At 37.7% G+C, this 26,147-nt stretch overlaps 1 protein-coding gene across 1 annotated transcript in view; it reads right to left on the bottom strand.

Annotated features, from left to right (window-relative positions):
• Positions 1 to 912: 912 nt before the first annotated feature.
• The window catches only part of LOC114365314 (uncharacterized), a 29,994-nt gene continuing 4,759 nt past the window's right edge, over positions 913 to 26,147 (bottom strand). Inside the window, exons 3-8 of the mRNA XM_028321845.1 lie at positions 26,010 to 26,143; positions 18,520 to 18,681; positions 13,531 to 13,624; positions 11,793 to 11,912; positions 5,002 to 5,198; positions 913 to 1,538 (exon numbers count right to left, since the gene is read on the bottom strand). Of these exons, the coding sequence (XP_028177646.1) occupies positions 947 to 1,538; positions 5,002 to 5,198; positions 11,793 to 11,912; positions 13,531 to 13,624; positions 18,520 to 18,681; positions 26,010 to 26,143 (1,299 nt within the window). The 3' untranslated portion in view covers positions 913 to 946. The remainder of the gene's footprint in view (positions 1,539 to 5,001; positions 5,199 to 11,792; positions 11,913 to 13,530; positions 13,625 to 18,519; positions 18,682 to 26,009; positions 26,144 to 26,147) is intronic.

Here is a 26,147-nt window from a genome sequence, read left to right as displayed (position 1 = left end):
CTTTTATAGGCACATTTGCATTGGTACGCTCACCTTTAGGAAATACACGAGAACCTGATCTCAGCCAAACCCGCTATCCAAATATCAAAGTATCTATGATCAAGAGAGCTAATTTACTAGGGTAAACCACTGCTCTAGTGGCTCAAACCCCAACTAACTGCAAATCACCTGATTAGTCTTGACGACAGATACTAAAAAAGCAGAATTAAAAAAAAAAACCTAATGAACAAAGGTCAAACAAGGTCACGCCGCCGACGCCGCCGCCGCCGAGGTCAAAAAGTCGGCGCGCCGCCGCCGACCAATTTTATATCGGCGCCCACCTCTACCGTAGGTATAATTTAAACCAAATACATAATATAATATTTTAAACTATTATGTTGCATTTTTACTGTAGAATTATCACTTCACGGGAGGGTAAATATTTTATTTACCGTTAAAATAGATATTGTTGCAATAAATCCCGTGAAGTGATAATTCTAAAATACATAATATGTACCTAGTTAGGTACTATTGCGAAGTCCAGTCAATATTGACACAATTAACGCCATTGAAGTAGTAATGATATCGACTGACATCCTTGAGAGAAGTTTACCCCCAAGTTACAATTTTTCGAGCGCCATGGTAGTAGCACAGGCTACTTACCTTGTTGGTGACTGAAAACCCTCCATTTTCAAGTCTTAACTAGACTATGTGTGAATATAAACTAAAAAGGTTTTAGTTTACACAAAAGGAAAGAAGATAATTGTATTTTATGGTATCTTTATTCAGTTCGTTGAACTACATTAAGCACCCTAGCTTCTCTGAAGCAATTTGCCAGGAAACGAAACCTAGCTAAAGGCATCTTTCGAGAACGCATTTACAAGGAAATACCAAGTAGCTAAAAATGTTCATGTTGTGAGTAGGTACCTAGTATAGAATTAACATAATTTCGACAAAAGTTTAAGTATTAATTTTCATCAGACTCATCAGAATCGTAGGCGATAGTCGATAAGGAAGGCGTAGAGTCAGTCCCATCCACTTCAACAGATTCGTCACTAGAATCTTCATCTATCAAACTGATATTTCTCGAGCTTGAAAACTTTGCAGTTATGCTTGCTTCTTCGACTTCGTCAAATTCTTCACCAGAAGCTTCGTCTATCAAACTCCCATTCCTGAGCACTAATCCAATATCATCAAGAGTGGAATTGGACAAAAACGGCACAACTTCCACGTTGCTCTTCATCATGGTATTGTCTCTCATAGCCTTCACCTTCTCCGTGGATAGCCTGATGGAATTATACAATGCTGTTTTCGCTTCGTGATAAGCCCCTCTACGGAGGAAGTCTCTAATATCATACACTACCCCTCTCAGCAATGTCAATTGATGGTCAATAGGTAATATTTGAAGGTCGTGGTTATGGATTTTCCGTAATAAAGGCATCCTAACTCTGCTTTTGACTAGCCAATCAGTCAGCCTTTTCACTTTGGTTGCATCAAACAGTTGAGTTAGATTCTCTTTGTGTATTCTCCTCAAGTGTGGGATGTTGTGGCTGAGCCATCTGTAAATAATAAAATACAGAGACATAAAATATTCCATTAATATAATAGTAGTATTGAACTCGATCTCAACACAACCCGATAATTATGTGGTGGTAGGCTCATAAAGAATTAAATGCGAATATGATACTTAATAGATTTTATATTTTCTATTTAAAAACATATCAAATAACTTAAAGTAATGAATATAATATTTTACGAGTACCTATACTGTTTGTAAAATGACTTTCGCAGTAAGGAAAGTTTATAAAGTATTTTTTTTTTTCAAGTTCATCTAAAAGTCTAGACGTCTTAACCTAATACTTAAATGATATCGATATTTTTGTTTATACTTGAGTTTATCAGAGCATTTTCAAATAATTAAATTAAAATTGTGCTGTGTTTGGTTTAGAATTAATTAATTAATAATGATCTAAACACTTTTTAACTTATTTTAGGATTAGGTCGTTACAAGACTTGCCGTTTCGTGTGGACTGAATCAACACTGGCCCGACAATAGCACAGCATAAACTATCTCTTAAAAAATAGTAAGTACTCACACTCACTCACACAGAGGCACACTCACTCGTGGTAATCCTCCAGTCGAGTGTAGACCACAGGCATATCATGGAGGTAGCCGCTGCTGAAGCCCCAGGACTGAATGCCGACCAGCTTGGCATCTACCACCAATGGAGCTCTCGGCACCACCATGCAGGGGCACAGAGTCTCATCCACCCTTACAGGGCCCGCGAGGGAACCCTTAATACGTCCCAGAATCATAAAGCTAAAAAGGTACACACCCTTGGTAAGCTTTCAGGTGCGTATAGACTACAGGATCATGGATGTAACAGCAGCTGAAGCCCCAGGACTGAATGCCGACCAGCTTGGCGTCCACCACCAGTGGAGCACCCGACACCGCCATGCAGGGGCACAGGATCTCATTAAACCAGACAGGGCCCGCGAGGAAACCCTTAATACGTCACAGAGTCATAAAGGTAGAGATACACACCCGTGGTAAGCTTCCAGGCGCGTATAGACTACAGGCATCTCGCGGAGGTAGCCGCAGCTGAAGCCCCAGGACTGAATGCCGTCCGTCTTGGCTACCACCAGTGGAGCACCCGGCACCGCCATGTAGGGGCACAGGATCTCATTAAAACAGACAGGGCCCGCGAGGAAACCCTTAANATAACGCCCGAACCATTTTTAGCGTATCATGCATCGTTATCGAGATATCGATCGATAAAGTCAAAAATTTTGGACACAAATTATTTCGGAATAATTAAATAATTAACGTCAGATACGTACAACATAACTTCGAAGGAAAGGTTGCAATCATATTCGACGGTTATCCGACTGATATGACACTCGCTGGAACGAAAACTTCGGAAAGAGTACGACGTTCGAGAAAAAACCAATCGCCGGAGTTCACATTCGATGAGACAACTACTCCAAAAGTTAGCCAGGAGAAGTTTCTCACAAGGGATCAAAACAAGAACCAACTAATACAAATGCTTTGCCGTTACTTAAAAAAAAGTAATTAAAAAGTAATTAAAAGTAATTAAATTTTACTTTTTACTTTTTAATTAATTATTTAATTATTTCGGAATTTTTCATATTTATTAAGACCCAAAGAAAAAAAAAGAAAAAAACAAAAATTGTGTCCAAAATTTTTGACTTTATCGATCGATATCTCGATAACGATGCATGATACGCTAAAAATGGTTCGGGCGTTATTGTAGAGCACAAAGAAAGCTACAAAAAGTGTCCTACAAAAATTTTCGAATCTCATCGGATAGCCGAGTTATTGCCGAAAAACAAATTTTAAGCGTTTTCCAAGATGGCGGCGAAAGCTCCTAGGAAAGCTTGGTCGACAATCTCAAGTTAAGCTTTTCTAGGTATCCCCTACAACATATTAAAAAATTAGAAGCGCAAATTCATTTTCTTTTATTTGCCTTTTTTTCGGACGAAATGACTGGACTAACTCTGTATGTAATGTTTAAGTGAGGTATTTCTTATTTATTTCGTTGCGGGTTCTGTAAGCTTCATTTAGGACTATCTCTAAGGACTACTCAACCTTTGCAAGCTGACGAATGATCCTGGCTATAGGAGTAACAGGACTAGGAGCGAAAAGTGGAATTTAAAGGATGAAGCACACTTATCCACCCGGAAGCGGTTTGTAACCGTATCAACTCGAGGCGGTCAGTATTCTTTGTATGAAACTCCATACGTACTACTACTGCAACGCACACTTACTCACACCGTTACGTAAACGCCTCGCGGCGAAAGGCAATACGGTATACGGTGTTGATCCCTGAGTTGATAAGTGTGCTATAACCTTAAGTTGTAAAGAATAGTCATTGCAATAATAAAGGACTAGTGCACTAGTAAAAAATGACATTTTTTTCATACATTTCTTATAGGTAGTATACATAACTGGTCGCGTGCAAGCTTCAAGTAAGTATAAATAAAGTAATTGCAGCAAGTTGTGGTTTACTTACGTTTTTATAAACAAACTAGCGGCCGCCCGCAACTTCGTACTCGTGGATCCCGTTTTACCCCCTTAGGGGTGGAGTTTCGTAAAATCCTTTCTTAGCGGATGCCTACGTAATAATATCTACCTGCATGCCTTTCAGCCCGATCCGTCCAGTGGTTTGGGCTGTGCGTTGATAGATCACTATGTCAGTCAGTCACCTTTGAGTTATATACATATATTTAGATGATTACATCTGCGTGTATGTACAATATTTTGTTATATTAAAATTTATAAAGTTTTCTTCTACTTAGACAATTAGTAGAGTTCAATTCCCACCTGAGGCAATAGATTTTTTAAAGTTTACAAATCGCATTTAGTAACTACATAATCAGTGATAAAGCTCAAGGTGGACCGACGACCTCATAAAGGTAGCAGGAAGACGCTGGATGCAGGCCGCTACCATTGGGGGAGGCCTATATTCTGCAGTGGACGTTATGGCTGAAATGATGATAATGACGAGTGATAAAGCTACATGCAAGTAAACAGATACTACATTTTGTCTTCTAATTGATGGCAAATTAACGTTCAAATGAAGATTCAAAATTCTGTTTAGTTAATGCTGTGATAATTTGTCGAATTGTCTTGACTCGTGTATAGGGCTTGAATACCGGAATTCCGGAATTTCGTAACTCCGGAATTTCGGATACATTTTTTCCGATATTTCAATTCCGGAACTGAAGCCAATATCGTATTCCGATATTGAAATTTTTCATAAATTATTTTAAGTTTTCAAAACGTTTAAGTATCAAAATAAAAAAGAAAGTCCTTGAGGTATGTATTCGCNCGCGGAGGTAGCCGCAGCTGAAGCCCCAGGACTGAATGCCGTCCATCTTGGCTACCACCAGTGGAGCACCCGGCACCGCCACGCAGGGGCACAGGATCTCATTAAAACAGACAGGGCCCGCGAGGAAACCCTTAATACGTCACAGAGTCATAAAGGTAGAGATACACACCCGTGGTAAGCTTCCAGACGCGTATAGACCACAGGCATGTCGCGGAGGTAGCCGCAGCTGAAGCCCCAGGACTGAATGCCGACCAGCTTGGCGTCCACCACTAGCGGAGCACCCGGCACCGCCATGCAGGGGCACAGGATCTCATCCACACGAGCAGGACCCGCGCACAGCATTCTGTCGTCCATCTTGAGTTCGTGCTACGAAGTAAAAATATATTATTATTAGGTTTGATTAGACACTATTAATTATAATTATTGTTCTCGTAACAAGATGAAATTAAAGCATCCTTAAACTCGTACCATGAAAAAACTGTAAATAAGTATTTCATATTATGGAAGTTGTTTAATAGGTTCATAACTTTTTACAAACTATTCTATCATCATATCTTTTATATTCTATTCTTGTATCAAATCTTTAATCATAAGCAAAAACCTGCAAAAACTTTGCTGTTTGAAAACTGATATTACTTATTGGTGAACTATAAATGCTTAGCACGTGTAAAGTAAAAGGAAAATTATTTACCTCACCTAACCCACAATTTCGGTAACAATTACATTGTTTAGAATCAAAAGGTCTCAGAGGACACTAATGTCATGGTAAAGTCACATCGAAATTCATCGAATATATCGCTCGACCTATGAATTGTTGAACCGTCGCAAATCACACCTCGCTAGATAATTATGTCATTGTAGAATAGTATCATTGCCTTTCAGTAGAACTTGCATTGGCACGGTTCAATTGCTCCGATATTACTTAGCGAGGTCTAAGCTTTCGCTACAAGCAATAATGAATATTGTTGAGCTGTAAATATTGATGGATAAATTGTTCAACTTGATACCCATTTGCGTCTCAATTTTATCGTCAAAACCGATATAAACTTTCCATATTAAGATATTCAATAACTTATTTCAGTATAGAAATATTTACCTAAAAATAAATTTGTGTAGTAAACGACACTGCCTACCTCACACCAGTTTGTTTGTTATTAAAATATATAAAGTGACACCTACAAAAAAATCAAAGTAATAAGTATCTTAAAGCAAAATTAATGACGTACTTATAAAACGTGCTCTTTGAATTCCAACATACCTACTGAAAATAACGACGTTTATAAACTACTAGGTATCTTTTGCCCGCGGCTTCACCCGCATGAAATTTAGTTTGTCACAGTTCGTCATAAATTATAGCCAATTTTGTTATTCTGGGCTATAAACATAGCTGGGCACCGTTAAGCAAATAGTTAACTTCGTTAATCGTTAAACCGTTAATAAAAAAATTAACTTCGTTAAACGTTAAAACGTTACTTTTCGCAAGATTTAACGCAAGTTAACGTTAATCGTTAATCCGTTAACACATGATAATAAAACGAAAAAAAAAATTGTATGCAAGGTTCAAATAATTTCGAAAGCTTGTATCGCGTATGGTTTTTATTCCTCTTTTATGTTTGCGCTACAAGCTTTCCAAATTATTTGAACCTTGCTTAAGTACAATTATTTTTTTCATTTTAGTACAACTGCATTTCAGAAATAAAGCTTGTTTTAAAAAAAGTTATTATAATTTCATTTTACATTTTTTAGTAGTATCTCAATCTCAGAGCCTTGGTTCAATTACGATACAATTTAGCACCAAAGTGCTCGAAAAGACAAATCCAGCAAACCCAAACTCGATAAGTTTCCACCGTTTCGTTAAGGAATTCCTATGGCCACCTCCTGACTCCATCATCAGGACCCTGGACATCATCTACACTCGCGAGCAAAAGTATGGAATCACTTACACGAAGTTGTTTCCACGCGATCTTGACGATTTCATAGTTTGACATGAAAAAACGGTCATCCCTCTGCGATGTGCACCGGCGCTGTTCAGAACTTGGTCTCGGGATAAAGCCACCAGTCTCCCGAAAGCATCTTAAAACTTTCGAAACCCAAGAGTGGCTTATTTGGAGCTGACGTGCGACAGCCCGCTGGCTGAGCCCTTCTTGCAATAGTGCAACGATTTGTGCTGCTTCTGAAGGTGTAGAATCCCAGGTAAAGTGTCGAAAGAAGCGGAGATGTATATGTATCAATGTGTGAAATCCGAAAACCAAAAATCCGAAAACACGTGCTTTTATAGGGGGTAAATAGGTCGCAACTCGCGACGTACAAACAGTTGATACATGTCTTTTTCCTTACTTCTTCACATCAGCCGGGATATCTTTTTAAATACCGGTGTGATTTAAATGAATTTGGTATCAAATTAAAGTTAAAAGTTTAATCTTTTAACTGGTGCCACTTTTTTGTAACTAACAAATTCGTTAGTACACAACTTCATGTTAGTGATTTCATACTGTAGTACTAAAGTGCTCGAAAAGACAAATCCAACGAACCCAAATTCGATGCGATGCCGCCGTTTCATTTAGGAGTTCCTATGGCCACCTCAAGACTCCATCATCAGACCAGCTCAATAGTACCATAACATTGCATTGTCATCGTACTTACATAAGTATACCAAATTTCAGCTCATTCAGTTGAGGAAAACTGGTCTTAAATTCAGTTGCAAGAGTTGTCCCACACATACTAACAAGTGTCGTTAGTGATCTGGTTACAAAAAATATTGTTTTGGGTTCTGGAAGTTCTGGAAGCTCGAACGTACTTATCAGAACGCATTTTTCAGCGTGCCTGCTATATCTTTTTGGTAAATAGTAGGTACTGGATTAACGATTAACGGACTTAGGATAATTTAACGAAAGTTAACGAGTCCGTTAACATTTTTTAAAGTTAACTTAAAAGTTAATCCGTTAATAGAAATGTTAACTTCGTTAATTAACGATTAACGGATTAACGAGTTAATGCCCAGCTATGGCTATAAACAATAACACTGTAAAGTTTCATCAAAATCCTTTTAGTACTTAGTTTTTGCGTGAAACAGTAACAAACATGTTAACATCCAGCCATCCGTACAAACTTTCGCATTTATAATAATAGTAAGATAGTTCATTGATTGTTTATCTTTTATCTACATAGTAATATTTTCCATGTTTGTTAGCCTAGGTCGGCGGATGACGTTCAAACGCATGCACAATAAGAAAATTGGTACCATCTGGCTATCAACGCATCGGAGGCTGTTAGGGCTACCACACACGAACTCGTTACGACATCGTGACGTGACACGCCATGTTATCACAGTTTTTATCTAAAAATAGAATGCAAGAATAGAAGGTACTGTATCCATAACTTTTCTATTTCTTACCAATGATTCCCATTTTAAGACACTTGTTCTGTTTTCTGTATACATAATAAAATTAATAAAATAAGAGTAAAAACGCAGCTCATAACGACGACGACGGCATAACGTGGATTTGCACTACTGCACTGGAGTTATTTTTCAGGGGGGGTTGGTCCCTGACATGGGGGGGGGTGCGATTAGTATCATAGCTCATGAGTTACTACTATCAACTATCATCTTAAAAGCGGTCCCTGTCCTTGACGACCAAACGCCAAACATAATCTACATAGTAAACAGCCTGAAAGATTTTAATAAATGATCACCCACAAAATCCCCATCTAAAACATCGCATTGCAATTGGAGTAAACCGGCACCAGTTGCAACTGTTGCAAGTGCATTTCAGTAGCATATAACATATAAAAAAAACATCCTGGGGGAATCCTGGCACCAGACACCCCGACCCCCGCTATAGGTATACATACTTTTTTGCGTTACAACGACGGCAACGTAACGTGTCTCGTCACGGCGCGTCGCAACGGTTGATGTGTGGTGACCCTACTCCCGTTGCACTATTGCGCAGTATCACGCATGGGATTATTGCTGAGGGCGCAATAGCACGTGTTGTGTATTCGCGGAATGGACTGTTAATGTTTGATGCGTGAAATCCAAAGAGATACAATACAGGGTGGAAATGATAAGTGATCTCACTCGATTATTTCTAAACTATACAAGATATCGAAAAACTGGTTACTGATCCTGAGAGTGCTTGACGAGCTCTATCAAACGGCATTAATTTATCGTAAAACTGGTTTCTGATCCTGAAATTGCTTCACGAGCTCTATCAAATGGTATCAATATAATAAATAGGTTACAGAATAAACTGGATCTATCTGAAAATTCAATGTTTCCAGCTTCGAAATCGGTATCTCGATTATTGTACTCATGTACATACTTGATGCACATAATTTAAAATTGTATGTCTGGCATACATTTAGTATGGAAGCTGAAAACATTGAATTTTCGGATAGATCCAGGTTATTCTGTAACCTATTTTGATACCGTTTGATACAGCTCGTAAAGTACTTTTATGATCAGTAACCATTGTTTGGTTTTCGATATCTTGAATAGTTTAGAAACTATCGAGTGAGATCACTTATCGTTTCCACCCTGTATAAGTGGAAACGTCCGCTGCAAGGGTGATTTCCAATTGCGGGTCGTTTCAATCTCTGCAATCTATTATCTTGTTGTCGCTTCTCTGCGTACGTACCGGCATCAATCATCCAATTTGTGCATTCAGTTACATGTATTATGCAAAACGAGATCATTACCACCATTAGAACTTGCCTGAAAAATCGACTGTAGGTACGCAGATAATAACGATAGGAAGGGCCCCAAATCACTCATATTTTCGATAGCTCTATCGAGATAGCTATACAGAGTGTTTCGTGTAATGTGTCAAGCTGAAGGCAGGTCACCCCCATGCATGTTCTACGATTTTTCGTAGTTCAGAAGTTATCGTTAATTTTATGATTTTTAGGTCATAAAATTTTAAAATATCACAAAAACGAAACGTCCTGTATGTATATATAGGTTGCTTGACTCAGTCAGTGTCTGAGGTATCTATGGGAGCGGCACATGTTTTTGTAACATCAAATGTCAGCGAAATATCAGCCCCCCTAGACAAAACGCACTTTTTGATCGAATCGAAAATCGAATCCGTCAAAACTCCATATTATAAAAAAGGGGCTTTTTTTGCGATTATAATTTACACTTTGTCTAGACCCTCAGATCTCCTTCAGATCTACCTGAGTTAAGCGCTATAACTATCTAATCTTTATTACATAGCAAGTAAAATATGGACTCTTAAGATGTTAAATCTATGTAAATAAAAATAAATCGCCTAAATGTGTTGCTAAGCTCAGAACCCGAAAACAGTTAGGTAAGTATTTACGTATTAAGCTATTTTTAATTGGCTATTTTTTTCGTATTTTCCTTAAGGCACGTGGAAGGTTTCTAAGGGGAGAAAAAAGACAAAAATAGCGTGGAAAATTGTAAAAGCAACATTTTTCTTTCCCCATACAAAACTCAGATATTATTGGTATACCTATACAACATTATTTTTTGTATATACGAAAGCCAAAACACGTGTCACGTATTTCAATCTTTAGAATCAGTATAAAAAAAACTCACGAAGTTCCAAGCTTTTTTTGTTGTCCCATTATCCGCACGCGAGTACCTATTATACATCGTACAGCGCGCGGCACTTTCGTTGTTAACAACGCAATGTTTGTTAAGTTTGTCTAAGGGCGACGGTAATCACTTACCATCAGGTGATCCGTCTGCGCGTTTGCCTCCTGTTACATAAAAAAAAAAGATATAAACAATATTGCGATTGATTCTATTACTGATTCTGAACAAATAGTTTTAAGGTTTCGTATATACTAAAAATAACCTTGTAGATGCAAGTGTATATTATTGAGACATAAAGTAATCACACCTTAATACGTTTTTTTTTTCTATTGGACTCCGACAAGCCAATAATAACATTTGAGTTTTCTATCAACTGTCTATCCGTACAGCTAATAACTTACAACTGTTCTGTATATTTTTTGATATTACCTACCTATTATGGTTCATAACTCACTCGTAACTACACGTTTCGGTTCACCGACCAATAAAATATTGGAAATGACAGAATCACCGAGATCGTATTAATATGTTAATCTCAATCGAGAACTAAAATCGAGTTCATCTGACGATTTGCTGGCTCGAATCGAAATCTGTATTTCGTTTTTATAGTCGGGTACTTGATGAAAATGAAATGAAAATGTTTTATTTTATAAAAAAGTTCATTTAAAGTATTTTGGTAACCATCCTTTAACCTTGGTAACCAAACTTGATGCACCTAACTGGAAAATTACGCGACCAAGCGGGTGACACTCAATTGATAAATTGCGATTGCACCTATTCAAAGGGGACATTGAAGAGTTGCTGAAACTGGGACTACCTCACTCGGACAACCAGTGTACGAATAAAGTGATTTGTGTGTAAAGTTTTGTTATTTATTTTGTTTTGTCATATACTCGTAACTTTAAAATAACTATTAAGTTGCATCCGAAAATTGACGCGAGCTACAAGTAATCTAAGAAGGAAAAAAGTTGTTTTCAAAATATATAAAAGTAGGGATACGTTTATTAGATAAATACGAGTTAAATTCTTAAACAAAAATGGAAAGAAAAACAAAGTTATGAAAGTAACCCCCTTAAATAAGAATTTATAAAAAAATACAAACGTTTACTGAACCTATTTTACCTAGTTAAAATGTTTTGTCTTGTTTTTGTCGAAGTCAAATGTTGAAAAAAAATACAGGGAGAAATCCAATTTTCATATAGTTAGGTTTAACAAACGTTGTATATTTTTATGAATAAAGTATTTACTATAACTATAATAACTAATAATAACACTGCCATATTGTATTCTAAGGACCAGTATTACAGTAATCAATCAGCCTAAAATGTCAAATAAGGTACACACGAAGGTCAGAAAACAAACTCACATTTTTATGAACATACTGTGAATTAGGCACTCACCATAGTATACTCATTGCAGTGCTCGCTGTGTGTCATGGTGAACTTGATTGTCCTCAACATGGGGTCCAACTTCTCCCAGCGGAAGAATCGAGAGGACCGAGGCAAGCACAGCTCCTTGCCCTGGGAATCCCAACTAATATTATAAATGCGAAAGTAACTCTGTCTGTCTGTCTGTCTGTCTGTCTGTCTGTCTGTCTGTTACGCTTTCCCGCTTAAACCTCGCAACCGATTTTGATGAAATTTGGCATAGAGATAGTTTGAGTCCCGGGAAAGAACATAGGATAGTTTTTATCCCGGTTTTTGAAACAGGGACGCGCGCGATAAAGTTTTTCTGTGACAGACAAAATTCCACGCGGGCGAAGCCGCGGGCGGAAAGCTAGTTAAATTATAAGTTAGCCACGAACTGAACATGAACTCTATGCAAATATTAGACAAACCATTGCAAGCTATACTTGAGCAAATCCTCATCATCATCATTTCAGTCATAAGACGTCCAATTGCTGAACATAGGCCTCCCCCAATGATTTCCACACTGGACGGTTGGTGGCGGTTCCTGCTACTTTTATGAGGTCGTCAGTTCTTGTTCAGTGTCTTGAAAAGGACATCGACCTAATTAAAGAATTTAAATCTGAATAAAATTGGAAAATGTGCACCAGCATAGGCGTGCGATAGGTACTTAAAACAATAATTTTAAACACCTTAACACACGTTTATCAGACTTCAAAAACTTTAAGAATGTTGGCCTGTCAACTACAACATTCTGCAAATCTGAAAATCTTTGTAAAACTTCTTCAGTCGTGGAAATCCAATGACTGAAATGACAATGAACTTTCGCCCTAGCGGTACACCTGCCCTTTCCCTCACTGACTAAATAAATTCCGGCTAATTTACCCGCGAATTCGTCAGTAATATAGCAAAGTCGGCCGCTTGATGCTATGGTTCGTAACAGACTAGGTACCTACTCGTACTATGCCGAAGTGTCGGGTTCGATTCCCGCAAACATTTGTGTGCATGAACATATTTGTTTGTATTCTGGGTGTTTTCTATCTATAAAAATTATGTAATAAGTATTCACAAAAAAAATATGTTTATATCCGTTCTCTGGTACCCATAGTGCCATAGTACAAGCTTTGCTTAGTTTGGTACTACTACCAAACCGCCATCTAGATGGCGGGGATATTTATTTATGTATTTCTTAAAGCCTGTCTAGTAATACATATAGAAGTCTTCAGCTAGTCCCCGTTCCACAGCTAGTGCCGGGCTCCGTCTCTCAGTAGGTCTAGAACTACAGCGAACTATTTACTTCATAAATTGCCTTGTATGAACTCGGCAAGGGTGAGAGAGGATGTTATTTAATCTAAGCAATCCAACACAATTGAAATGCCTGTGTATTATTTTTGTTTGTTTACTTAAATATGTACTTTCTGAAATGGTATACGAGTACCTACACGTGTTATTTGTCTAACATTAAAAAGTTTTGTAGTAAGTACAATGAATTTGAACTTTGACGGTTACCTTAACGATAACCAGTGCTTTTTGTATGGAGTTTGACTGATTTTTGACGTTTGTCAAAGTTAAAATAAGATGGTGCAACCCAGCCTAAGGAAACCTAAGGCCTCCCCAAAGGATTTCCACAACGTGCAACAACTGCGCCGCCCGCATCCAGGCACCTCCCGCGACCTTCACCAGATCGTCGGTCCACCTACAAATAAGTTTATTTTAATGTTTAGTACCGTACCATTCTGTCGCATCGTCCCCATCCTGTGACGAAAGCAGTTCGGCCATATTTTGGAGAAAACGAGGAAGACAGAGATATGGGTTTTATGGAGACCCTGCAAGTAAAAATAAATGTGACACGATTTTGGTTCATCCCCTACAAAATACAAGGCCTATTTTCGGATTTCGTCCAACATCTGTTAATTAAATATTACATATTTGGAATTCTGTGAGGCATTATATTCTATGTACAAAACCGCTTATTTCGGATCCTCGAATATGTAGAATTATAGACCGCTACGACGTGGGCAGTGTGCGATAAATACTCGGCATACACGAAACTGGCATTCTGAAATATCTTACAATGAAAGCGCTCAAACACAATGTTACACAGTTGCCTAAAACGAGATAGAATATTAATAATATAATACACAGTACCCACCTCTTTTCTCTATTTTATGAAAAAAAAAATGTATTTTCGTAAAATACGTAGGCATAGTATACCTTTTCGAGTTAACAGTTCTATTGGAGTAAATGCTTACCAGTTTGACTTTTTTATCCTCCTTTTTATCCTCAAATAGAAAAGATTATTATTATTACTTCATTAAAATTGTTATTACTTAAACAAGCAAAAAATCTTACTAAAGAAAATGTTATATTTAAAAAAAAGTGTCCTTGCTTAACACTATGATTTTTTTCGAATCGTAATCGCTACCAAATGTTTTGAAACATCGGTTAATGTTTAATGTTGCTCTTAACTCTTTGACCAGTGTGAAACTGACTACCGTAAGCCCTTCGTAATCCGCTCCAGTGTTGTCCAGAGTCCTTGTAATCCTACATGTCAACTCATAATATACCTATCTACCTATACGATTGCTACTTTTCGCCAGATTCCGTATAGAACAGTTAGGCTGAGTTGCACCACCTAACTTTGACCGTAACTTTAACAATAACCGGCGTTTTTTGTATGAAGTTTGACAGATTTTTGACGTTTGTCAAAGTTAAAGTAAGATGGTGCAACCCAGCCTTAGTGTCAAATAGTTCGTGACACTCAAAGTGGCCAAAAAGTTGAAAACACAACCTGGAATAATGTAGTGACAAAAACGTGTTGCGAACTTATTGGATACATTGGGTATCACGAACTATTTGACCCTGACTGTACTAAACTTCTAACTTCGATTAAGGAATGTGCATCGCTTTTAAAAGTAAGTTTTAGTATTTCTGTAAGTTAAGTTTTGAATTCAGAAACAAAAACAAATAGGTACCAGCCCTTAAACTTTGTATAGAAATAGCTGAGAGTGAAGTCAAATGGGTAACGTTAGACTGCGTTTTTTCTAAGGTGGCCAAGTGACGTCACGAGATTTATAATGTCTCTACCTAAGGTATTTTTCTGATTTTTGACATAGAAAAGCACCGATTAATTTGATAATGCCAGATAATACCTACCTACTGAAACTTGAGAAATAATAAAAAAACTTGCATTTTCCCTATTCTGCACCATGATCGATTACCTGAGTTTCACGATATTGTTTTGTTCTCTGCTACCAAATATAGCTGACGTCAAAACTTTGTTCATTCGACGCTTGTTTTTTTTTTTTTTGGGGTAGCGAAAAATATCTTCCAAAATATTTTGCCAATACAAGGTGTAAAAATATTACGAAATGAAGATGATTGATTCTGGTGCTCAAAAACGAAAAAACATTCGATACAAAAATGTAAGACAATAAAAAATTAAAAAATGGCCTTTAGAAAGCAGTAGTTTCAAATCAGAAATTTTCGATGATATCAGATACACATCTGTAGCACTTTGGACACACGGGCCAAAGGTTTATGATTTAACTATTTAAGGTTTGCCAACCTGCCCCTTACCTTCGGGAATATTCCTACAATTTCAAGGATAAATCCTCCGAACCCCAAACGTTTTGTGAAGGGTTAACTTTATACATAGGCACGTATAAGGATTCGTCACCCATCGCGGCATCGTAACCCAATTTTTAAGTCTCTTTCTTCGCTTTCGTTCTTGAAAATCTTAAACAGAATCTTTGGTAAGGCCCCGTTCTCGTCCAGTCGGAGCAGAGCGGATAGGAGATAATGTGGAAATAATGAAATCTGATTGTTTATTCAAAACATTTCTACGCTCCGCTCCGCCTTGGTGAAAACCAGGTAGTGGTGGCCTAAAACGTTATCAAACTCTAATCAATATAATGTTCGAAGTCTAGTCTAAATTACATTTAAGCAAACATTTTTTAAACTTATAAAATAATATATTTTGCTTGAAGCTAAATACCTACCTGTTGGAAATTTCCGTCATCACATATTCCATGAAAACATCGTGTACAGTTATTTTTAATTAATAGACAAAGCTGTTTGTAATTGCAATTTGATTGCATTTCTCTGTGTTCGATTCAAGGAATGCTCGTGTGTAATAGGGTTGCCACATTTATATTTAAAAATCCTTACGGTCGCGCATCGAGAGTATTCGAGAGTTTATAGCCATCACACAAGCAAAGATTCGTATCTGTAATCTTTGTGACGCGATGACGTCTTGCGTATCTCACTGATTTGTAAGTTTTCGTCTCAACTTTTGTTACGCGTCCACTATAAACTCGAATATTACAGAAAAATGCCTTAGACAGAAAGCAATATAAAATAACAACATCATCAATAGCTTAAAGATGTTTAGTTTATTATCCAAACTTTAGAAGCTAGACTGAGTCCGAATTGAAAGGCCAATGTCCGAGTAAATTCGGACGGATGGTAACCCTTCGTATGAATCTCTTCGTTCGTTTATCATGCTATTGGTACTACCACCTGATACAGGGATGGCTAACCTTTTTGATCAAATGGCTAAATTCATACGTTTGATTAATTTTTAATGACACCATAGACAGGGAATTTTAATTGAGAAGTTAATAAGTATAAAATATAAGTACAGGCAACGTCAAATAGTTCGTGATGTCAAACCGTGAGTAGGTACATAATGTAACTCATTAATAAACGTCGCGTTAAAACCCGTGTCTTACTATTTTAGGTAGTAGTAGTTCTGAAGTATTTCATACCTCTCAAGGCTGATAGATAGTCTCAAAACTACATAGACGCGTTACATGCAACTCACATTTAATCAGCGTAGTTCCTAAAACATGTCGCGTGCCATTGGTTTAACATCCCTGACCTGAAAGGCATCCTAGACCAGCCATACTAGAAACGGTAGTGTATGATACAAACTCTGTCACTAACAAGGTTTAACAGCAAGACCTTGTGAATTTTGCCGAATCATATACAGGGTGACATTTAAAGCATTGGCATCCTTTTAAACTAATGCCCGTATTCGCAAACATTACTATGAGATTGCACAGTGCGCATGGACGCACAGAGTCACACACGAACCAATCGCTCGCTCTATTCAACGCTGTGCGTTCGATTTGATCGATTACTTAAGCAAGCATCGTTTGTGAAGTAAGACTCTACTCATGACACATATAGTTCCAAAATACTGAACTGTCCTATCGATGACATTGACAGCGGGACGCCACCGTCAATACCGAATCGCTGGTTCCGATTTTTGCCATGTTGGAAACCATAAAGTTGAACGATGGTAGCGCCCCCCTGTCATTGAGTTTGGCGGGACAGTTCAGCGTGGGTCATCTATAGTACATTCCCTGATTAAGAGACAGTTAAATAAGTTTTTTAAACAAAGAGTTTGTACCTACAGTTAACAACACATCAGTCAGACCATACATTTTTGTTGCTTAATAACACCTAATACATCGAAATAAGATACCGGTGTTAAGTTTGATGAGCTGTCGTCTGTACAAGGGTTTAATTTTTGTTCATTGGATTCGTCTCACATTCAGGGAATGTGCCTATTATGTAGGTATCATGAATAGAGTCTTAGTTTAAAAGGATGCCAACGATTTAAATGTCACCCTGTATTACGTATACGCTGATATTGGACATAGTGAGGTAGCAATCATTAATTAGAAACAAGCTTGCAAGTAACTAATTAATTGGTCCTGAAGAAAATAAATAGAAAATCCTGTGAATTTTCACAGTTAAAACAAAACATGATACAAACGAGTAGTTAAATTACAACGTCGTTGTGAATTCATTTTTAAAACATACCAAGCTGCCCGCCCCAACTTCACACGTATTTATTTATCAAACGTTTCAATAAAAAAAATTATCAAAAAAATATAAATGGCAGTGTTCAGCAGAAAAATAATTGGATTATCATGGTGAAACAATTGTTTAAATCGATTCAATAGTTTCCGAGCCTATTTAATATACAAACATAACAAAAATACAAAATAATCTTAGGCTGGGTTGCACCATCTTACTTTAACTTTGACGTACGTCAAAAATCTGTCTAACTCCATACAAAAAACATCGGTTATCGTTATAGTTTCGGTCAAAGTTTGGTGGTGCAACTCAGCCTTAGTATACCTACTCGTAGATTACTCGTCATATGGGTATGTTCCAAATAAACCAATACACTAATCTCACGTAGTAATTAGTCCTATTTGCATCTTCAAATTAATTTCGGCTTTGCTCAAACGCGGTCAGTAATTATGATTCCCATTGCCCATCAATGGATCCAACTACCGTTACACCACCTGAATGCCAGCTTCATTCAGTCAATATCCTTTGACAAGCACCAGCATTGGATCGGATTAGATCTACCGGCGAAATTAAACATGACGTTTCTTCGATACAAATCCGGGATGCAGCGCGCCTGTCAAAAGGTATCGACTGAAATGCACAAAGCCCTTAGTGTTCCGTTGATTAGACCTGACTCCAAGCTGAGGATGGGCAGGGTATCAAGTTAAATGAGAGAACAGCCCCTGATTGGGTCGATATTAATGCGATATATTGTTCTCTGTGCTGATGCGTCACGTTACGCAACGAGTAACAACTTTATTTGAAAGTCTAGTTTGCAGCAAGCAAATCTTTAGGTATGAGATTGATTTGCTTACAAATTTTGCGTAATTATTATACATAATAATATACATACCTGTAACTAAGTTCCTCGTATAACCTCAAGAGCGCAATATCAGCCTTGAGGGTGAAGCGATCGAAGTCCTCGTGGATAATTATTAATATCACTGAATGTAGAGACGTGCCCCGGTCGGCGTAGCTCTCGCCCACCACCACGGCTAGCTCATAAGTTCCCACTCTGCAAAAAGAAAACATAATCATTTCTATTATCAAACACCATTGTAAGAGTCAAAGCACAAGATGCGTGCGACGCCAGAACGGTGTCGCTGCGTCTTCTAGGTGGCGCGGGGAGGTACGCAAACGCATCGACAGAGACCGAGACGGGGGACCGCGACCGTCTTGACTTGTCTTTGTCTCTGTCTCGCTTACAAACTGGCACTTATCATACATTGCCTAAAGACAAGCAGTGGTCGTGGTCTCTCGTCTCGGCCCCTTGTCTCGGTCGCTTGTCTCTGTCGCAGTGCGAACCGCCGCCTTTACATAGAAATTATCTGTGGCGGGCACACGAGCGCGAGCGGTGCGATTTGGAGAAATCTTTGCGGTGCAGCGCCGCAACGTATCGTGTGCTTTGGCTCTTACTGTAGGCCCGGCTTCGGTTCGAGCTTTTATTGCTCTATCATTTTTCAGGACAAAACGAGTCGGTATGTAGAGTATTTCCACACTATACATTTTCAAGACAATAGTTAATATATTTTCTTTTGCAAACATAAATTGTTTCTTGAATAGAGGGCATTGTGAAAATCTTGTAAAACAAAGTCTTGAAAACATATTTTTAAGACGACTTACTAAACAACTTTATTTGCATGCTTTTGAATATTGAAATTGATACATTTATTTAACAGAGAGTATTCTTCAAGTAGGTACCGACAACTGCCCTGATCAGAGGGTGTTGGTTGACAATATGACCATTAGGTAATTTAGAACTCAAGTCTTTATCGTTAGGTACCCTAAATTACATACAAAACTGGCTCACTAACTAGGTAGTCTAATCTTTATCGAATTAAAATCTATAAAATGCTACATTGTATGATTAGCCTGTATTAACTGTAGATGGCAAGTTTTATAGACTTGGCAATCACAAATCAGCGAGCTTTTCAGCGCAAAGTTGATCGAACCTTAGCCTCTCGACTTATTGGATCTATATTTACATTCCATCGTCTTATTGAATACGTCCAGCCAACAGGAACAGCTAGGGTCTTGATTATGTGCGTGCCCAGGATATAGTACCTTTCATTTATAGTGTAAGTAATCATAAAATGTTCACTGGTAAACTTATAAGTATTAGGTAGGTAGGTATACACAAACTTGTTCACATACCTACTTATACATATTTACATACTATATGTGACAATAAATATGTTAGGCCTATGTTTAGAAATGAAAAAGTAGTGACTATAGTACTAAGTACAGTACAGTAAGTACAGTACCATTATGGCTACGATTCGAGATAGATTAGGTCTGCTTTTTCACCAGGTTTTCCGATATTCAGATGTTTTTGTGGTTATTCGATTCCTGTGTGCTTACCATGAGTTTACGTTAGGTGTGCTCGCTAGCGGTACACTGAAAATCTTTTTCACAGTTTGTAAATACACATAACTGTTTTCCCGGAATGCAGATACTCGTTTTCCGCCAGAGGTACTTCAATTTTATACAAACATGTAGAACGGAAACTGCGGCTGCCGTGTCTGCTGGAATTCTTTGAAAATAGTAATCGTGTTTCAAAAATCCTTCACATAGAGAATAGAGCTGCACTATTCGATATGACACGGCCATTTTTTCCGAATATCGCAGGCACTCTCGGATGATTGAATATATCGTTACCGGCTTACGTTGGTTTCACAAACAATAGATCCTGTTTGGATAAGTTCTACAACCGAATTTTCCATTTCAGTTATTCGTTTCTAAAAAAAAATTGAGTGGTTTTTCGTAATAGATACCTACTATTCGTAACGCGGTTTGAAGTATTTTATTTTGGTCAGTATCATTAATCCATTTTAGGTATGATAACGAAAGAAATAGGTACAAGCGTACCTACGTGGAATAACCACGAAAGAAAAACAAAATTCGATAGAATTTGGTCGAAGAAAAATAAGTTTTTTAGTGATCAGGGGCTACATATTATTTATATCGGGCCTTGTAGTTGACAATACCTAAAATTTGGAAAATCATAGCTACATACATAAATAAGTACCTACGCATGATCTACATCTGTAGAGAGCAGACAGAGACCACAGAAAAACTAAAACAAAAACGTATCTAGGTACTTTTAGTAACAAATTCAGTAAAGATATAGGTACGAATTAGGTTATTGTTAAAAGAAGAAATAGTGAATCTATCAGATAGTTCCACGTTCTGTTTTTTCTCTAATAAAAAGTGGCAAGTCTTACTTAAACTGTCGAACTAAATTGCCTTGTGTGTTCGCGATGTTTCAAGAGTGATGGATGAAAATGGTTACAAAAGTTTTTGTAGTTACTTCGGCAGGGTTGCGCACCATCATAATTTTATTAACAAACGTCAAAAATCTGTCAAACTCGATACAAAAGAGACACCCGTTATAAAGTAAACCAACAACTTTTTGTCGGCCGATAGTTGGGTGGAGCTGTAATCAGTATGGTTAAGTATGTAGTATGAAAGTGCGAATATTACACCAATTTTTGGTATTAGCCGATCCTTCATACAAATTAAACTCGGACACAACTATCGGTCGAAAAGTCTGTAGTCTGCGCCTAGGCTTACCGTTAAAGTAAGTTGGTGTAACCCAGCGTTAATGTGACATTTTGACGGTAACAATGACATGTGTCTTTTATGTTCTCATACACTTTGCAAAGGAATAAACGAAAACAGCTTTCTTCACATGATGCTTAAAACTATGTCTACCGTAATTTAAATAAAATATTATGATGTTGGTAGGTATGACCACTCCTAATATTTTTTTTTCTTTATTAAGGAAACAAACAGCGTGAGTTTATACATGTGAACTTTGTTTTGTTTGATAAGTAGTTATTATTTGCCATTGTACAAAGATCGCTTAATTTGGGTAGGTTTGGATGATGGAGATATTTGGAATATTTTACTTCCTTATTTAGACCACTAAAAAGGCACAGCTAGTAGGGTTTTTGCAGTATCTACGGATTTCATTATCCAAGACCAGTCAACGAAGACCTCCCTGGTCTATTTGTTTGGAGCCGCTACCAGCAGAGGGATCCTAAAAGGTAACTAGATTTTTAGCTTTGACTAAATGAAAGAATAATTTATTTAAAGAATTTTGTAACCTGTAATATTATGTATCCACAAGCTACATGAAATGAGATTCAAATACAGCCTTTCTTGGTCTAAAAAATTTAGTAATAAATTATCCTATGTAATGCCAAAACATTTTTTTTTTAATTATGTAAATTGGATTTATTATTTTAGGCCAAATCCTCCACTTGACTCTAGTAATAAGTGAGGGTTAAAGGTTTAAAAATGTTAAACTACCTAAGTTACCTCTAGTTACTTAGGTAAAGTGTGTCATGAATTTAGAATCATGTAGGTACATAAAATATGTAAACATTATAATGTAGAGCTACCCTACGTAAATATAACATCCGTACGTGTGCTTAAATAATAAATACAAAAGCAAACTCTTTCGATAAATCAATATTTAAGTAGTATCTGTTATAAACCTCAACACATAAAAAAACTGCGAGTAACGTTTTAAAAGGCACTTTTACTATGGAAATAAACGCAGAAGACCAACAAGGTAAATAAGTAAATAAAACTAAATACGTAGCCAAGTAAAAGTAAAAAAACAAGTAGCCAAAGGAAATGTTCGGGGAAAACAAAACGTATCAAGAAAGGTAGAGTCGAATAATCAGAGCGTAAGGAAACGTGTTTTGAGTCTACCTTTAAAATAGAGTGATTAAGACTGCCGCATAGGAACGACGGAGTTCTATAGACGGACGTGAGCAGTATAAAGCCTCAGCCAAACCAACGCGTGCATATCGCGTCAGTGATGGCGAAATGGCGATCACTGCGCGGTATAGGAAAATGACAGGACGCGCGTCCTGTCATTGGCCTATGCACGCGCAGTGATCGCCATCGCCGACGCGATCTGCACGCGTTGGTTTGGCTGAAACTTAACAGGAAACCTATCACGCAGTGTTGCCAACTCGGATTTAGAAAAAGTCGTAGGACAGATTAGAAAATTACGTAGAAATGGTACCATTTCCATATAGAAAATACGTAGATCTACGTACTTTTTTTTCTGAGTGAAATGAAGAGAGTAGGGGTAGGTAAAAGTAATAAAACGACAATTTTTATTACCGTAAACATAGAGTGACTCTAAAAGTAGTAAAGTAAACTTTAATTGTGTATCATTTTCAGAAATGTTTTTATAGTGAAGATTCACTTTGACCGTTTAACGGTTTACACACACAGTCACGTCACATCAGATTTCAAATTTCATATCAAGGCTCTTTAGTGACATTTCCAGGGGGCGCTGTACAGCATTTTTTCTATGGGGAAATGTCAAAATAACATTAGTTCCGACTTTTGCCACATGCCAAATAACCGTGATCGGACTAGTAACCCATGTGACATGCGTCATCTGTTTGGCGCGATGTGTTGAGTGGCGAGGCGAGTGGTGTGCGTTAGTATGAAACGGGCGAAAGTAAAGGAAACGATGCCCATTCAGCCTATTTTGCAAATTTGATAGAAAATACGTAGATTCTGGGACTAAAGTTCGTAGGTTTGCAAGGAAGGGTTAAAATACGTAGATCTACGTAAAAATACGTAGAGTTGGCAACCCTGCTATCACGTAACCAAGTAAGTACAACCACATTTATCTTTAGCGCCATACCTGTGAAACTCACAAAGTTATGGTTCTGGATTTATTGAAGGTAAATAAAAAAATTTTACAAAGCTGAAAGTGATGATTACAATCATTAATTTAAAACTGCATTTTATTAGCCTTCGTGAAATATGATGTTTCTTGGCTACCCCGCTCCTCCTCATACAAAATATCTTCAAAATCCCAATTTAAGTGTTTTCTTTTTGGGATTCCAACAACCCCTAACACACTACTAGCCCTATCTAATTAATTTTTACCCTCTATCGCGCAAGGGTGCAAGATATTACAAAAACAATTTTAATTAAAACATTTTATTCCTGTCAGTTTTTAAAATAATTACAAATAACGATAAAACATAGAGTTCTAGAGATAAATGAAGTCGGTTAAATAAATTAAGGGTGCATGGTATTGTAATAATTAGTACGTAAATTATTATAAACAATTTTATTGTTGTCAGATTTTAACTTATAAAACAACATTTTAATACAAATAAATAAATAAAAAATTATTTAATAAGTGCAAAAAATCTGGCATTCGAGAGACATCTCGCCGCCGTAATATCATAGAAGTGCTTGAAGACGAATTTAAGCTAACACTATCAGATTTACTTTAATCGCGTAAACCGCGTGCAACAACTGTATGTGCCGCTCGAGGAGAATGCGCCAGCGAGCCGTCGCAGCCGCGCGGGCGAGCGGCCGCCGCGCACGCTACAAGGCGGGCACATGGGCGGTGATGCCACGGCCCGCGCCGATCACGACTACAGCCGACGATCAAAGGTACAGTAGTGGCATCACACTAAAGAACACACTTCCAACGGAGTTACAAAATTTTTGGTATATATACTTTACAGGGCGAAAAACTTCGTCACCGCGGTTCAGGTTATCGCACATTTACCACATATTTCAAAAAATATACCTTATGAAGTAACTGAAACTACACTCGTATTATTAATCGCTATGGCACAATATTGTCATTGATAATGTTTTTTAGTAAATTGCAAGGAAAATTGGTTTTTATTTGTAATTGACAGCGGAAAACGTTGTCGACGCCATCTATGAAATTCGGCCGTAACTAAAAGCTACAGTACTAAATAAAGGCCAGAGTTTCTTGCCCCAGCGTAAGGGGTGTAGAAATATTATTAACACCCCGTACCCTCACCACCCGAAGTTTGTGCGTTCGATTCCTACTGAATGGTGAATGAATAAGTTTTTCTTTTTGCATCCTGATTAGTAGACTGTGTTTTATGCAAACAAACGAAAACTGTTGCCTACGAAATTACATTCTTGCTCTACATTCATTCGATAACATACATTTTGTTGATACAATTTTGTTTACACCACGCTTTTGTTTGTAACTTGATTAACACGCTCGTGGCCAGTGACTTTTGACTCTGATGCTTATTTTACACAGGTTACCTGTAGGTACCCATGCATGAGTCAGGGCTTGATTGGTCGATGCATGAGCATGTGATGCGGAATGACTAATGATGCAATTATTACATCAGATTGACATGGACTGAAATAACCAGGGCAGTTTTTTTGTGAGGGCGTAGTAAGAGTAGGTGCCTATACATATGTTTTTTTTTTCGTAAGAGGCAATTTTAAAATTTTATTCCAATGCCATGCCGATGCCAATTCGTAACTGACAATTGAGGAGAGGTGGTTTTTTATTTGTTCTTGCAAATAGGCTTTGTCTTTTGTTTCTATGCAAAAATTTAAGATTAAACCGGGTCTTTTGTATAATTTCGATTTTTGGCTTGAAGTTGCAAATTTTCTAATCAATTAATTAATGAACCATCCTTGAGTAGATGAGCAAGCTCACGCTGGAAATCTCAATTCAGAAACCGCCTTCGCCGTATATTAATAATAATAATAAATATGCTTGGACATTTTACACTGCGCCTCTAGTCCCAAACTAAGCAAAGCTTGTACTATGGGACTATGGGTACTAGACGACGGGATAAACATACTTAAATACTTTTTTTTTTGTAAATACATACATATTATACATAGAAAACACCCAGACCCGTCACAGAAATTAAAATTCATCATTTCAATTTCTGCCCGGCCGGGAATCGAACCCGGGATCTCTCGGCATAGTAGTCCGTTCTGAACCACTACACCAAACGGCGGACAATATTATTTATATGCGACACTACAGGCATAGCGCTAATATTTCTGTAGTGAAGCGATGAGGGAGGGTGTTATTGTGATGTCATTCAGGTGTGCTTCAGACATTTTTGCTGTGACAGCTCTGTTACTTGATCATGTCCCCTTCGCTTTGCTCCACTATCTCAGGAACCTACTAGGTTAAGTGTCTTTGTAAGGGTGGAATGGATAAATGCTTGTTACTTCTTCACGACTTTAAATAATCTATAAAGTCAGTGAACTGACTGACTGACTGACTCACTCACTCATCACGAAATCTCAGAAACTACGTGCTAGAAGTCTCAAATTTTGCAAGGTAGGTGCTTACCTACTAAGATGGGATTTTGCAAAATTTATATCCTAAGGGGGTAAAACGGGGTCCACGCGTACGAAGTCGCGGGCGGCCGTTAGGATATAGATTAAAGACCTAGGAATTTTATCTCGGTTTTTAAAATGGGAACATGCGCGTCATAATGACCTGTGATAGATGAAAAAATAATAGCTATTATAGAAGTATTATATTTTTACCTGTACAGCGGGTGAGCGACGGAGAGTATTGTGTTCTTGGTGAGCACGGTGCCGGTGAGGTAGTGAGCATACTGCCGCCGCACGCTCACCACGTAAGGGTGTTCCGCGATCGGTACCAGTGTGGCACGGAACACCTGC

This window comes from Ostrinia furnacalis, unplaced genomic scaffold, assembly GCF_004193835.3.
Source record: "Ostrinia furnacalis isolate ACB-3 unplaced genomic scaffold, ASM419383v2 OfSCF7582, whole genome shotgun sequence".
NCBI classification, from domain to species: domain Eukaryota; kingdom Metazoa; phylum Arthropoda; class Insecta; order Lepidoptera; family Crambidae; genus Ostrinia; species Ostrinia furnacalis.
The sequence above is the reverse complement of the archived record's forward strand: the minus strand, read 5'-3'. Positions and strand labels throughout refer to the sequence as shown.